The sequence below is a fragment of the Anopheles coluzzii genome, chromosome 3 (assembly GCF_943734685.1).
Source record: "Anopheles coluzzii chromosome 3, AcolN3, whole genome shotgun sequence".
NCBI lineage: Eukaryota > Metazoa > Arthropoda > Insecta > Diptera > Culicidae > Anopheles > Anopheles coluzzii.
In genome coordinates this window covers 57,123,107-57,139,795 of record NC_064671.1, presented here as the reverse complement: position 1 = coordinate 57,139,795, position 16,689 = coordinate 57,123,107, and the positions used below count along the sequence as shown (strand labels likewise).

The 16,689-nt window shown below is 41.6% G+C and overlaps 1 protein-coding gene across 1 annotated transcript; it reads left to right on the top strand.

Moving 5' to 3' along the window:
• Positions 1-15,065: 15,065 nt before the first annotated feature.
• Positions 15,066-16,434, top strand: LOC125907254 (uncharacterized). Its single transcript, XM_049608462.1, has 2 exons — positions 15,066-15,693; positions 15,767-16,434. Exons 1-2 carry the CDS (start codon positions 15,148-15,150, stop codon positions 15,776-15,778), a joined length of 558 nt encoding a protein of 185 aa, XP_049464419.1. The 5' UTR covers positions 15,066-15,147; the 3' UTR covers positions 15,779-16,434.
• Positions 16,435-16,689: the final 255 nt, after the last annotated feature.

The following is a 16,689-nucleotide window of genomic DNA, read 5'->3' as shown; positions in this document are numbered from 1 at the left end:
TTTAGGGTGTTAGTTTATCCTTTCCGAGGATAATAGTACATAAGTGTACGTACGCGTGAGTGCCGCATGTTAGTGTATGTGACGCATTTTTATTCCGCTTTTACACGTAGCGTTCCCGGTTTCTAGATTAAGGTGATCGCGCACCACGCGAATTTACAATTTGACACGTCCGTTACGAATTTAATAATTGCGAACGTAACAACATTGTTTATAAAAAATGCCAAGAAGAAAAACGATTTCTTTGGAAGACAAGCAGAAAATTGTAAAACTGAACTTAGAACAATATGGAATGATAAATATAGGAAAAATTATGGATTTCAACATTCAAACTGTTTCTAGAATCGTACACCAGTATTTAAGGATGGTGAAGTACGAGATAATTCAAAAAGTAAAGGAGGCACTCATCCAAAAAGACTAAGTGAAGAACAGTTGAATATTTAAAAAAAAATGGGTGGATGAAAACTGTTCCAATAGTCTAAAAAAATGGCATAGAAGTGTGAGCGTGAATTTGGAGAGAAAGTTTGCTTCGAAATATTCCTCAAAATATGGAGGTAAAGAAAGAGTATGCAATATGTTTTTTGTAATGGCAGGAGTAGTTAAACGATGCGAATTTTATGTTCCTCGACGAAATTGGATTCTACGTTTCTCTGAGAAGCAAAAGAGGATGGTCTGTTTCTGGAAAACCTACAAATAAAGTTGTACCCAGTATTAAAAGTCGTAACATAACAATTTGTTGTACAAGGACAAGAAACGGAATTGTAGCGTACGATTCTGCGGACGGTGCTTTCAACAAAAATTTATTTTTAACTTATTTGGATAAACTGAAAGCTGCTCTAAATACTCATGGCATAACCAAGCGATCATTTTTATGGACAACGTAGCCTTCCATAAGACCAATTTAGTAAAAAACATTTGCACAAAACAATAATATCAGGCTTGAGTACATTCTAACTTACTCACCATTTTTGAATCCAATAGAAAACATGTTTTCAAAATGGAAAGATATTGTAAGACGTGCTAGTCCCCAGGATGAAACAGATTTAATGAGAGTAATTAAAGAAGGAGGGAACTTAATCACAAAGCAAGGTTGTGATAAATACTTTCGTAACATGCTGAAATATGTGAGAAAATGATGTTGCGATGAAGAAATAGTTAAATAGGATGTAAAATTTTCGAATATTTAAATACATATTTAAAAAATATATAATTGTTCATAAAATTTTTCTCCCTTAGAACGATCTTTAAACACATATTCAATCACCAAAAACACACAAATCAACACGCGATGCTTTTTAAAAAAAATTCTAGGTTTAATTTCTACAGCGCTACAATCGTGCACTCCATAGCTGCGGTATAATTGTTTCGTATTTGTATTATTGTTTTGTGAATGTAAAACACGGGTGAAGTATCTCGGTCGACAGCGTCACTGCGTTGTCGAAAGTGATTAATCTTTACTCGGTATGTGTTTGTGTTCGTGCTGGACATACGTATCGTTGTCCGTTTGTCAAGACGTGTACACGAGTGTAAGCGTTTGATATCGCAGGCTGTAGTAGAGTAGTGTTTGTGTGCATTTGCTGTTACCTTTTTTTCATGTCTGTGTGATAATTTTTTTAATTCTAAAACAGCTCGCCTGAATTTTGTTTTTACGGCATGGAGTGTTTAGCATGCTCCGCCGTAGTTTTAATAAACGATGACCCAATTTTGTGTGCGGGGAAATGTGGTGGCAACTTTCATCGTCGCTGTGTTACCCCCTCGCTCTCGAAAACAGCGGCCAAAATAATTAATGAGAATAAGAATGTGCTGTATATGTGTGATAGATGTTTAGAACACAAATCGGGCTTGGCGGGTATGGATGTAGATGTGAGTGGATCTTACGATTTACTCACACAATCCATAAAAAATTTGGAGTCAAATGTGAGTGTATGGATATCGAGTGCCTTGGAAAAGGGAATCGAGACTCTAAAAACTGAGCTCTGCGCACAAGTGGAACGCAAATTGGAGCAAACATTGCGTGAAAGCTTGAGTGCGGTAGAATGCTCAAATAAGGCAAAGGAAGCCTTGCGTGCAACCTTTGACGATACTAAGGCCAGAGAAACTGTAGAGGATGAAAGTTGGGCTACAGTGACTAAGAAAAGAAAAAGGACGAATAGTGGGAACAGTAATGTTCAAACCATTATTAATCGTTTTGACACGGGGAATGTTAATTCGACGCCCAAGATTTCTGACAAGGTTACTGGACCCATTTTAGCAAACAAAAATAAGAATAGTAAGACTCTGGTTATTGTACCAAAGGTGGGTCAATCTTGTGATAAGACAAGAGCTGACCTTCGCGCTAAGCTGGATCCAAGGAAGCAGCAGGTGTCGGAATTCCGTGACGGCAAGGACGGTCAGGTGTTTGTTCAATGTTCTGCTCAGGTTAAATTAGATGAACTCAGGAAAGAAGTAGAAAACATTTTGGGAGATGAGTATGCAACGGATTTACCATTGTCACGTGTAAAGATTACCATTGTCACGTGTAAAATAAGGGAATACCCTGGAAACAGGTCAAGGTCATAGGAATGTTTGAAAATAAAATTTACAAGTACCAAAAATATAATGCGGTCTTGGAAATTGATTATGAGTCTGACCTATGTCTGGCAAAATTAGGAAAAATAAATGTGGGATTTGATAGGTGTAAAATTTCGAAGTCCGTGCATGTTATGAGGTGTTATGGTTGTGGTCATTTTAATCACAAGAGCACCGAGTGCAAGAATAAACAAGCTTGTTCAAAATGTGGTGATGAACACAAAACGTCTGAATGTACTTCATCTTCTTTGAAATGTGTGAATTGCGTGTTAGCAAACTCTGTTAGAAGCCTTAAACTAGATGTAAGACATGCGGCCAATGATTATAATTGTCCGATGTTTAAAAAACAGATAGAAAGGCGTATGCAACTTTCTCAATAGCATGTAGGGGAGGAGTTAGGACGGTTTAGAGAGATTTTACATTTCAATGTAGCCGGTCTTTCGTCCAACTACGCCATGTTTCGTGAGACAGTAGAGAAAGTTCAACCGTTGCTGGTCTTAATCTCTGAAACTCATGTGATTGAGGAAGAAGCATTTCAGCAGTTTCATATTAATGGTTATAGGGTTGTGTCGTGTTTGTCCCACTCACGTCATACAGGAGGTGTAGCTGTTTATGCCAGGAGCGAAATTATCCTATAGGTGATTTTTAATGAATCATTGGAGGGTAATTGGTTTCTTGGTGTTGCAGTTTCTAAGGGAATGACAACAGGCAATTACGGGATATTGTATCATTCGCCAAGTGCAAGTGACTCAAGGTTTGTTGACATTTTGGAAGAATGGTTAGATAGGTTCTTGAATTTTAGCAAACTTAACATTATCGTCGGTGATTTCAATATTGACTGGTTAAATGTTGAAAAATCTGCGAAGTTGAAAAGCTTAATGGATTCAGTAAACATGAAACAAAAAGTTAACCAATTCACACGAATTGCTAGGCAGAGCAGAACATTGATCGATCAGGTTTATAGTAGCACAGACTCAACAAGGTCACTACTGATCCGTTATTAAAAATATCGGATCATGAAACACTTGTTTTGAATATAAACGTGAAACGTGGTGAAACGATTCAACGAAAATTTAAATGCTGGAATAGGTACTCGAAATTTGCTCTTTGCAATCATGTGTCACAAGGATTAAGGCAAGAAGCGCCGAGCTTCAACGAAGCTGCAGACTTGTTATGGAACACATTGAAAAAAGCTATGGGCACCTTGGTTGAAGAGAAGACAATCTTGTCAAGAGAGACTAGTAGGTGGTATACTTTGGAACTTAGCCGTGCGAAACGGAAAAGAGACGAAGCATACCAACATTTTATTAGAGCAAACTCAGGCTACGATTGGACTGAATACACTAGACTAAGGAATACATACAGCAGGAATCTCAAAACTACTCGTAGAAATTACTTTAGTGGTGAAATATCTAAGCATAAAGGAAATAGCAAGGAGTTGTGGAAAGTGCTTAAAAGTTTACTAAGGCCAGAGGAATCACGCGTTTCTGTTGTAAAATTTGATGGGTTGGTAGAATCGGAAGATTCAATAATATGCCAGAAATTCAAAATGTTTTTTGTCAACAGTGTTTTAGATATAAATCAAAACATTGCTGATGCCAGAGCGCCTGATTCTTTGTTTTGTAATGATGCTCCAGGAAACCAATTCAAATTTCAGAAAATAACAAAAGAGAAATTAAAAACTATTTGTTTCAGCCTGTCCAAAACAGCGGGCATAGGGAATGTTAACTGTAATACTATTCAGGATTGCTTCCATGTGGTAGGAGAGTCTCTTCTTATAGTGATCAATCAGTCGCTGGAGGAGGGTATTTTTCCGGAGACTTGGAAGGAATCATTGGTAATACCTATTCCTAAAGTGAGCGGAGCTGCCAGTGCGGAAGAGTTTCGTCCCATCAACATGTTGCATGTACTCGAAAAGGTGCTGGAATTGGTGGTTAAGGAGCAATTGGTCCAGTTTCTAACTCGAAATGACTTGTTGATTAGTGAACAATCAGGATATCGACAGGGACACTCTTGTGAAACTGCTTTAAATCTTGTACTGGCGAGGTGGAAGGTGTTGATGGATCGAAAGGAATCGATAGTTGCCGTTTTCTTGGATCTAAAACGAGCATTTGAGACTATATCAAGACCGTTATTGCTGCAGACCTTAAGGCGTTTTGGTATTGTGGGAAAAGAGCTCAATTGGTTCGAAAATTATTTAAAAGACAGAACTCAGAGAACAGTTTTTGGAAACTCTATATCAGAGCTTATAGAAAATACCTTTGGAGTTCCGCAAGGAAGTGTTCTTGGACCAATTTTGTTTAATGTATATCAATGACATGAAACAGGTTTTGAAGTCTTGTGAGATCAATCTTTTTGCCGATGATACTGTTTTGTTTATCTCGCACAAAGACATCAAGCAAGCAGAGTCTCTGATTAATTTCGATTTAAACGCTCTGGATGGTTGGCTTAGGTACAAAAAGCTAGCATTAGTTAAGAAGACTAGTTACATGGTAATGACTGCTGGTGTATTAGACAGTCCCCCATCCATCGTGATAAATAAGGAACCAATCGAAAGAGTCCGTCAGGTTAAATATCTGGGGGTTATTTTAGACGACAGATTGAAGTTCAACACTCACATAGACTGGGTCATCGCTAAAGTGGCATCAAAGTGTGGGGTTATTAGTAGGCTGGCAAAAGATCTCGATTTTTTTGGGATAGTTAACCTCTATAAGTCACTGATTTCACCACATTTTGATTTTTGCTCGTCGATTCTGTTTCTTGGCAATAAGGGACAAATTTAAAGGCTTCAGAGATTGCAAAATCGTATTATGCGGTTAGCTTTAGGGTGTGGCCGACGTACGTCGTCTTTTGTTATGCTAGATATTCTTCAGTGGATGTCTGTAGAGCAGAGGATTGTGTATCAAACCATGACCTTTATATTTAAACTTTTGGGGGGCCTTTTGCCAGGGTATTTAGGGGAACGCATTGTTCGAGGATCTGATGTTCATCGGCACTGTACACGCAGAGCAAATGAGCGAATGAGCCGGGTTCCCAACTTAATTTCACATGGTGCCAGAAACTCTTTGTTTTTCAAGGGGATTCAATTGTACAACAGATTACCCGGAGAAATCAAGAATGCGAGTAACTTGCCAGACTTCAAACGTAGGTGTGCGGCATATGTTAAACAAACTGTGTAATGTCATATTTGTGTAGAAGTCCTATGTCACTATGTTATGTACAACTGCACTTGTCATCATGAGCTTGATGATGATGATAAGATTTTTCTTGATATATGAAATCAATTTAGAAAAAATATATAAGAAAGAGACAACATAAGTTTGAGACACGCGCGCGTACAAGTGGACAATCGGATTTAGTTTGGGAGAGCTTGCTGTCTGCATGTCTGGGAGGTCACAGCGAGATTCACTCATTGATGATTGTAAGTGGCCAATTCCAGATACATTAGGTTCTCCTGCATCGGAAGGTAGTGCCCTGGTGCCATCGTTGGTACCAGCGGAACTGGCCATATGCATGTTGCAGTGTGCCCTGATAATTTCCAATACATTAGGTTCTGCTGCTTCGGAAGGTAGTGCCCTGGAGCCGGTGTGGCACCAGTGGAACTGGCCATATGCATGTCGCAGTTATGTCCTGATGTGTTCGATGGAGTTGACCCGTTTTTTCTTGATGAAACTACGTCGGTCGTTTTGGGTGTGCGTATGACTTGGTGATTTCTTTTGAATGACGTCCGATGCCACCACTTGCTCGTAAATTTTTATTTTATTCAAAAACTACCTTAGAGTAATATTATCGTAAAGATACTTCCGTCCTTTTCAAACCTGTGTTGGGGTAAGAGGTGGGACTTATCATCACTATAGCTGGATGCAAAATTCCATAGCTGTTTTGCACACTTCTCCTAAGCGTTTGGCAGGTTCCCCTATATGCCAGCAAACCTCCATAGCAAACATAGTTGCGAACATCCCCTAACCATTTGAAACATTCCACCGAGTGGATCAAGTAGTCCATTATATGATTCGAAACCCTGTATTCATTGACTAACCTTAACCTTAAATTACCTATTCAATTTTTAATCAAGGGTGTGTTCTGCCTATCTCAAAATCCAACATATTTCTTTTTTTTTTCGTAGAGTTTTGCGTGAAATGCTGCGCAAAATGCGTCAAAGGTTTGCTTGATAGCTTCTATTGTTTCTTTTTTGTGGTTAATTATGGAAATATCATTCTTCTTCTTCTTCTTTTTGGCTCAACAATCGATGTCGGTCAAGGCCTGCCTGTACCCACTTGTGGTCTTGGCTTTCACCGACTAATTTCCCCCCCCCCCCCCCCTATAGCAGGATAGTCAATCCTACGTATGGCGGCGCGGTCTATTTGGGGATTGAACCCATGACGGGCATGTTGTTAATATGGAGACATCATTAGCATATGCATTTTTCGCACTTAATTGATAATTGAATATTTGTTCCTGTTTTCCAACAAGAGGGAGAAATATAGTACAAACAAATGCATTGTAGTTTTGTGTTCCTGACGATTCTTGACTAATTCTAATTGGAATTTTGGATTTTACTCTACCATTTATACATAATCGGGAATGAGAAACTCAATAAATTTTACAAAGAATTTCGATAAATCTTAGATTTATCCCCAGTTTAAACATAATATTATACAGTCTCAACTCGAGTTACGCGTCACTCGAGTTACGCGTCACTCGAGTTACGCAAGTTTTGAAACTTTGACAGTTCGCTGAGTTTATGATGTACACTTTAATTGTCAAATCCAACTTCAGTTGTCATTTGCATAATTTCATAATGTCATTTCACTCCATTCAAAACAAATCAAAATCCTGTTAACCTTCGTTTCTATGACCAAAACTACACCCTCATCTTTATGACCACCTACTCGGGTAGATCATACATTTTGTATGGGAGTTTGCATTTCTGGATGGTAAATTGATGATATCTTTTATTTTATTGATTGAAATGACTTCAACTTTTCAGAAAAGCTACATGAAACTTTGTTCTTGCCAGTATAAAAAATGAGAATTTAAAAAAATATTTTTAATATATTTTTATTATTTTAGTTTTTTTAACCCCTTATATTATACTTATATGACCACCTACCCGGGTTGGTCATACATTTTGTATGAGAAATTACACTTATCCGTGGTAAATTGTGCATAACGTCTGTTTTAGTTGTTGAAATGACTTCAAATTTTCAGGAAAGCTACATAAAACTTTGTTCTTGCCAGTATAAAAAAGTGAAGTTGCAACACACTTTTACCAAACTTTCTGTAATTGGGAGTACAGTTGGAATTCAATAGTCGAACGCTTTTTAGTTGGCATGTTTTTTAGTTGTACGCTCGATAGTTGGCTGACAGTTCAATTAAAAATCATGCGTTTGTATGGGAAAACCGGGTTTTGAAAATTTCACAAAAATCGCATGGCCTGCCGAGAAAAATTTCATTTTTATTTTTTTATGGAAAAACGTGCCAATGAAACAGCACATATTCAATAGTTGGCAGGGAATCGAAGATCAACCAGTAAGCTCGGACTGTAGTACTACTTGGGTTGTTGTTATTATTATTATTACTTGCTAGATAAACGGCGCTCCATTGTAATTTTCAAACGAAGTTTCCGAATTTCAGGCGTCCGAAGGCATGGCAAAGTATTTATCTGATTTTACTGAATTTGCATAATTCATGTTTCCCTCAGCGCAACCTAGCAGGAAAAAAATACCCAGAGACTTCTGCTCTAAAGTCCCTTATTTATTCTGCTCAAAGACAAAAAATGCAGCACAGTTTTCTGCAACGATATTGAGCTACTTTACTACTTAATTTTACGCGGCGATACTGACCGAACATGAAACTGTCTGCGCGGCGTCTTGGCGTACTCTATCTGTACGTGTGTGTTCGCCAGGCACAATTCTAGCTGATGTCGCCAACGGTGCCAGTTTGTGGGCCAGGGGGACAAGAAACTAGGAGAAATCAGGGGCTACCGGTGTTTTGTTGCCTAGGTTGCTGCTTCTTATTGCCGGTTTGCGACGGTATATTCAATATCTGGCAATTAGTCAACAAGTGTTGGTGCTTTGCTGAGGAGTGTTTTCTCTGCGATTGATATTGAATAAGTATTCGTTACATCATTGTTGGGAGCCACCCTGTACAAGCCTTGACAGAGTTCGTCATGCGCCCGATGTTAGGCGACCGTATGCGTGAAAGCACGATCGACGCTCTTCGGGATAGAGAGATCGTTCTCTTCTCTCCCGACCAGCTAAGGCAAAGGACGTATCGTTTGGTCCGTGTGTAAAATATTACATTATATTAATAAAAGTTATTGTTGTAGATCGAAGATACAAAAGTGGCGACGAGGATAATTCTGGCGAGCTGTTTCCCGTGATTTTATTGATTTTGATTTCTATTTTACCCGTTTTCTGTGTAAACGGAGGATCCGTGTCTTTGACCTGATGGAACGAAATGGTGAACCATCGCCATCGCGGAGCAGCCATGACCCAAGCCAGCGAACCGTCACCAATTTACCGTTGGACACGAATGCCTTCATCCAAGACATATTTAAGCAGCAGCAGGAAATTCTTCATCAGCAACAACAGTCCTTTTTGCAACAGCAGGAGCAGCTAATTACTAAAGTGCTAGCTTCAATTGGATCGCGACAACCTGTGGGAAATGAACACATTATTGATGCCCTAGCAAAACACATACAAGAGTTCCACTATGATCCGGAGGATGCTGTTACATTCAGTGCTTGGTTTGCGCGATACGAAGATCTCTTCGAAAGGGATGCGGAACGTCTGGACGATGCCGCGCGAGTGCGTCTTTTGTTGCGGAAGCTGGGTGCAGCGGAACACGAGCGATATGTAAGTCACATTCTTCCAGCTAAACTAAATGATTTCGATTTTAGATCGACGACTGGCAAGCTGAGAAAATTATTCGGTTCTCCTGAATTCGTCATCGCCAAACGGTACCGATGCTTGCAGATGTGTAAATTGCAGGAAGAAGACTGCATGACTTACTCGTGCCGCGTGAACAAGGCTGTTATAGAATCCGAGCTGGGAAAGTTATCCGAAGAGGAACTAAAATGTCTAATTTTTGTATGTGGTCTGAAAGACGACAGTTATTCCGAGATTCGCATAAGGCTCCTAAATCGACTAGAGGAGAAAAGCGATAAAACGGTAACGGATATGGCAGAAGAGTGTAAACGGATGGTGAACTTGAAGCATGATACGGCAATGATAGGCGAGGGAGAGAAGAGTGTGAGCATCGTTCGTGGATCCCGTGAAAAATACCCTAAGAAGGAGCACCAAGTGTGGAAACAGCCGAATAAGCTAAATGCAATAAAATGCTGGCTGTGTGGCGAAGGGCACCATGCGCGAAAGTGTTTCCACAAGTCCTATAAGTGCAATAATTGCCATAGATACGGACACAAGGAAGGGTACTGCGAGTCAGCTTTGAGATGGGCCAATAGAAAGAAGCGATGCGTGAAATCGGTGATCGTGAATAGGGTGAATAGTGCTAGCCGTGGCCGTGTAAATTTATTTTTGAATAACACCCAGATCCCGATGATGGTAGATACCGGAGCCGATATAAGCATAATTTCGAGCAAGCTGTGGCACGCAATCGGTAGCCCTGCATTAATTCCTGCAAGCGTGAAAGCGAGGACGGCGTCTGGTGATCCTTTACACATTTTGGGCGAGTTCCAATGTGATATAACAATTGGCCAGCAGTGCAAGTGTTGTACAATACGGGTGACAGAAGCTGACCTAATGTTGCTGGGAGCGGATTTAATGGACACATTTGGTCTTTGGAATGTTCCTTTGGCATCAATATGCAGTGAGATAAATGTCGTAGAAGCAAGCGAGAATACGAAGACCCTGCAAAAAGCTTTTCCTGCATTATTTTCGTCGAAGCTAGGGCGATGTACGAAAGGTTGTGTGAAGTTGATGCTGAAAGAAGGAGTGACACCAGTGTTCAGACCCAAGCGACCAGTAGCGTATGCGATGATACAAGCAGTCGACGATGAGCTTCTGAGGCTGGAAAATGATGGCATTATTACACGAGTGGAATATTCGGATTGGGCAGCACCTATTGTAGTGGTACGCAAGGCGAATGGTACCATCAGGATCTGCGGAGATTATTCAACGGGTTTGAATAATGCTCTAATGGCGCACCAGTACCCACTGCCATTACCCGAGGAAATTTTTTCCAACTTGAGTAATTGTGTTGTGTTTAGCCAGATTGACCTCTCTGATGCATTTTTGCAGGTAGAGGTAGATGAAAATCATCGCGGACTTTTAACGGTCAACACGCATCGAGGTTTATTCCGATATAACCGTTTACCACCCGGAGTCAAGGCAGCGCCGGGAGCGTTCCAGCAGTTAATCGACACAATGTTAGCTGGCTTGGATGGTGTCGCAGCATATATGGACGACATCGTAGTTGGAGGCAAGGACATGGCAACCCATAATGGCAACCTGCGAGCGGTTTTGGAGAAGCTGCAAGAGTATGGATTTACCATACGCGCAAGTAAGTGCAATATTTATAAATCCCAGATTAAATACTTGGGCCATCTATTAGGAAAAGGGTTACGTCCAGATCCGGACAAGATTAAGGCCATTTTAAAATTGCTGCCCCCTACTGATATGCCGGGAGTGCGGTCATTCCTAGGAGCCATAAATTTTTACGGCAAATTTGTCCATAATATGCGAATGCTGCGACATCCTCTTGATGATTTGCTCAAGGAAGGAAAGGTTTTTTGCTGGACGCCACAATGTCAGCATGCCTTTGAGCAATTCAAGAAGATTTTATCTTCAGATTTGTTATTAACGCATTATAACCCACGGCTCGACATAATTGTTTCGGCGGACGCTTCATCGATTGGATTAGGAGCTACTATATCGCATAGGTGGCCGGATGGAAAGATAAAAGTAGTCCAACACGCATCGCGAGCACTTACAGCAGCTGAGCAGCGTTATAGCCAACTTGATCGTGAAGGGCTAGCGATTATTTTTGCCGTCACTAAATTTCACCGTATGCTGTTTGGACGACATTTTCTTCTACAAACAGACCATCAACCATTGCTCCGAATCTTTGGTTCGAAAAAGGGTATACCTGTATATACCGCAAACCGTCTACAGCGTTTCGCTTTGACATTACTGTTTTATGATTTTGAAATAGAGTATGTACCAACTGAGAAGTTCGGAAATGCAGATGTGCTATCCCGGTTGATGGATAAACATGAAAAACCGGAACAAGATTTTATAATTGCCAGTATTGAACTAGATAATGATGTCGGAGCCCTTGTGAAAAATGCAGCGAAGAGTTTACCGCTGGCATTTGAACATGTAGCGCGCGAGTCGCATAACGACCCTTTGCTTCAGGTCGTGTATAACTACGTACAAAGTGGGTGGCCAAAGAATATAGATAATGCGGAATTGAAATACTTCTACGCGAGACGAGAGTCCCTTGCAACAATTGAGAATTGTATTTGTTTTGGAGAGCGGTTAGTGATTCCTGCGTCGCAGCGTCGGCGGGTGCTAGAAATGATGCACCGTGGTCATCCAGGAATCGATCGTATGAAAGCTATAGCACGAAGTTATGTTTATTGGCCATTGATAGACGCGGATGTTGAGAAACTTGTAAAGTTATGCAAATTGTGTGCTTTAGCAGCTAAATCGCCAATTCATAGCTCTCCAATATCATGGCCGAAAACTGATGCACCATGGCAGCGAGTTCATATAGATTACGCTGGACCTATAGATGGTGTATACTTTCTTCTGGTGATTGATTCTTTTTCTAAGTGGCCTGAAATTATTTCGACTTCAAGTATATCCGCTAATGCAACCGTCACTATGTTGAGAGGATTGTGTGTTAGATTTGGCATGCCTAACACGATAGTGAGCGACAATGGTAGGCAGTTTACCAGTGCAATTTTTGCCGATTTTTGCAACACTAATGGAATCGAGCATATTAAGACTGCCCCATATCACCCTCAGTCGAATGGGCAAGCAGAAAGGTTTGTTGATTCCTTTAAAAGAGCGCTCAAAAAGATAAAGGTGAGGAAGGTGTCATTACAGGAAGCCTTAGATACGTTTCTCCTGACCTACAGAAGTACACCGAACAAGCAGCTAGAAGGAATGCGTACTCCAGCAGAGGTCATGTTTGAACGAAAAATCCGTACTTGCTTGGAACTGCTGCGTCCCCCAGTACAAGTTGAATCAACGAGCAGGCAGATGCCACCCAGAAAGTTCCACGTTGGTGAAACGGTTTATGCTAAGGAGTACCGTAATAATTCCTGGAGTTGGATTCCTGGTGAGATCACCAAACGGCGTGGAAACGTAATGTATGAAGTACAGAACGCAACCGGAAAGAAGTGGCGTTCACACATCAACCAGCTACGACCACGATTGAATATCGGTACACATACTGTCCAACCAGACGCTACAGAAACTTCAATGGGTTTGAACATTTTATTGGATGAATGTCGAAGCACTGTTAGTGACAGCTTTACCTCGGCGGTGTTACCTCCTGGGATTTCTGTGCCATCGTCATCGTCATCGTCTTTAATGTCAGCGTCTTCGTCATCGTCGTATTCGTCTTCGACGTCGTCTTCATCGTCATCCCCGTCACTGTTACCTTTCATGTCTGAATCGTCTTCGTCCCTTTTGTTATCGTCAAATAATACGGATGTTCTAAGTTCTCCAGATTTCGCTACAGCTGAAAGTGCATCATCGCCTTCACCGGTGCAGCCCCTACGTCGTTCTACGCGTGTTCGAAGATCGCCACAGTGGATGCGGTCGTACCAGAGAAATTGAAGAGGAGGGATGTTGGGAGCCACCCTGTACAAGCCTTGACAGAGTTCGTCATGCGCCCGATGTTAGGCGACCGTATGCGTGAAAGCACGATCGACGCTCTTCAAGATAGAGAGATCGTTCTCTTCTCTCCCGACCGGCTAAGGCAAAGGACGTATCGTTTGGTCCGTGTGTAAAATATTACATTATATTAATAAAAGTTATTGTTGTAGATCGAAGATACAAAAATCATCATTATAATACATAAGCTTTTTATTGATACAGCAGTACAACAAAGTGAGTATTTAGTTAATTTATAAAATTTATAATTATAATAACACTTATGTTAATCGTTTATCAAGCTAACAATCCTTGTTTAAAACATCGAAATGATTTTCTCCCACTTTGTAATTGACGATAGCAGCAATGAAGAAGAAACAACAGTAGATCCCCGCTGCGCAAAGCGATCGAAAACTTCTCAAACTCAAACTGCAAACATATTTCACAGCCCATGGCTGTGAAATATTTCGCATTTAAAATTGTTGCAAATTTATAAACCCGCTGCGCAAAGCGATCGAAAACTTCTCAAACTCAAATTGCAAACATATTTCACAGCGCATGGCTGTGAAATATTTCGCATTCAAAATTGTTGCAAATTTATAAATGAAATATTTCGAAATTTTCAGCGCTGAAATTTTTGGATTGATATATTTCTTCGATCGGAATCCAAGCGTTTTCCCTGACATTTCTGCTCGCTTTTTCGATCGCTTTTGGCGGCAAGCGATCGAAAATCCGAGCTACAAAACTGCTAGATTTTGTCGTTCGGGAATGAAATACTTTGTAATTTTCAGCACTGAAATTTTTCGATTGATATATTTCTTCGATCGGAATCCAAGCGTTTTCCCTGCCCGCACCCCGCTGCGCAAAGCGATCGAAAACTTCTCAAACTCAAATTGCAAACATATTTCACAGCGCATGGCTGTGAAATATTTCGCATTCAAAATGGTTGCAAATTTATAAATGATATATTTCGAAATTTTCAGCGCTGAAATTTTTGGATTGATATATTTCTTCGATCGGAATCCAAGCGTTTTCCCTGACATTTCTGCTCGCTTTTTCGATCGCTTTTGGCGGCAAGCGATCGAAAATCCGAGCTACAAAACTGCTAGATTTTGTCGTGCGGGACGACTCGCTCATCGAAGCCGGCGTCGACGTACCGAATACCGCCACCCTCGCACAACTTCGGCAACTTTACGCCTCTCTCGAGCTGGTCGCTCGTTCCCCCCGTGCAGCGCAACCCACCACCTCGGCCATGGCATCAGCCTCCGCTTACGCAAACCATCCCGAGGCCGCCATTTTGTATCACCCTCATGAAAATGGCGGTGACGCCGTTAATGATGCCGCTTCGACGAACAACACCACCGACGCCAATGCTAATCTGCCCTCCGCTCAAGGTGTAGCTGCCGCCCTTCCCCGCTGTTCCGACGATATGGAGGCTCACCTCGAAGCGCTGCGAATGCAGCTACAGTTAGCCGAATTGCGTCAGAAAGTGCATCAACTCGAGGCGCAGCAACCGACCGCCGTTTGTGTAAAGGATTTCGAATCCTTCATCGAGCCGCTTGATGCTGAGAAAAATTCCGATGTCATCCGCTGGTTCCGTGATTTGGAACGCCTTTTCTCACTCCATCGAGTATGCGATGTGGACAAATTTTTGTTTACTCTTCGGCTCCTCACAGGCACGGCAGCTAACGTCGCCAAAGAATTTGACGTCACCACTTACGACGAACTGAAAATGGAGCTTATCGACAACCTTCATTTCGTCGCTACTCCTGAATCTGTGTACCGCCAACTCCGCAATCGTCGGCTGCAGCCACAAGAATCTGCCCTCCGCTACCTGTTTGATATGCAGCGCATAGCTGGCCAAGCCGACATTCCTGATTCGGAACTGATCCCGATCGTCATCGATGGATTGGGAAGCCCGTCAATTACTTCAAGCCTGCACTTCATGCCCCTCACGATGGAAGATTTCCGGAAGAAGCTGAAGCTTTTCGAGTCTTGCCGTCATCTTCGAGCCATCAAGCCCCCTTCCGCCGTTGTTCGGGCCCCGATGAACAGCCGTATGGAACGGCCCCAAACGTCGCAGGAACCTGTCCGCTGCTTCAACTGCTCCCGATTTGGACACCTTCAGAGTGCCTGCTCCAAGCCGAAGCGCCCACCCGGCGGATGTTTCCGCTGTTTCCAGACTGGGCACGTCTACCGCAATTGCCCTGAACGTCGGGCCAACGCTACTGTTGAGGGCGGTATTAGCTCGGAGGATACTCTCGGCACAAACCAAGAGGTGAGTTTGACATTTTTACACCCTTCTACTAAGCGTACCACCCTCAATCGCGTCCGTTCCCTTCTCGATACAGGGAGTCCTGTGAGCTTCATCAGTGACACATTAGTACCAGCTAGGCTGCTAGGACCTCTTTCAACAACTGAATACTGCACTATGGTTAAGGGACCACTTTATTCTCGAGGACGCATTAATTGCACAATCCAGTTTAGGGATCATTCTGTTCGACATTCTTTTATTATATTACCTGGAATTGCGTGGCCTGTCATTATTGGTCGCGATTTACTTAATTCTCTTAACATTTCTCTTACTTATTCATCTTTTTCAAAATCATGTATTACTAAAACCCCGTTGACGGAACTTGAAGAAGTTGATACAACTCTTCCAGAAAAATTAGAAGATGCTATTAGGAGTATTTGCTCGCTCGATGTAATCGAAGCCGAAAATGAACTGGATTTAGGAGATACTCTATCCTTAGAGCAGCGTTCAATTGTTATTTCTATTATCAAGAATTCATACCTCAAATATATTTCAAACACTAAACCACTTGTACATCCAATGAAAATCAATCTAACTCATGATACACCAATATTTACTAGGCCGCGAAGACTCTCTTATGGTGAAAGACAGCAGGTTAAGCAAATTGTTGATAAACTGTTAGCAGAAAACATCATCCGGCCCAGTAATTCTCCTTATGCTTCTGCGCTTGTCCTCGTTAGGAAAAAGAGTGGCGAGGTTCGTATGTGTGTGGATTACCGGCCCCTCAACAAAATCACAGTTCGGGACAATTACCCCCTACCCCTTATCGAAACTTGTTTGGAGCATCTGTGTGGAAAAAAATTCTTCAGTTTGCTAGATTTGAAAAGCGGATTCCAGGTCCCAATGAGTGAGGAGTCTATCCCCTACACTTCTTTTGTGACCCCAGATGGTCAATTTGAATATCTGAAAATGCCATTCGGTCTTCGTAACGCCCCTTCCGAATTCCAACGTTTTATTAAT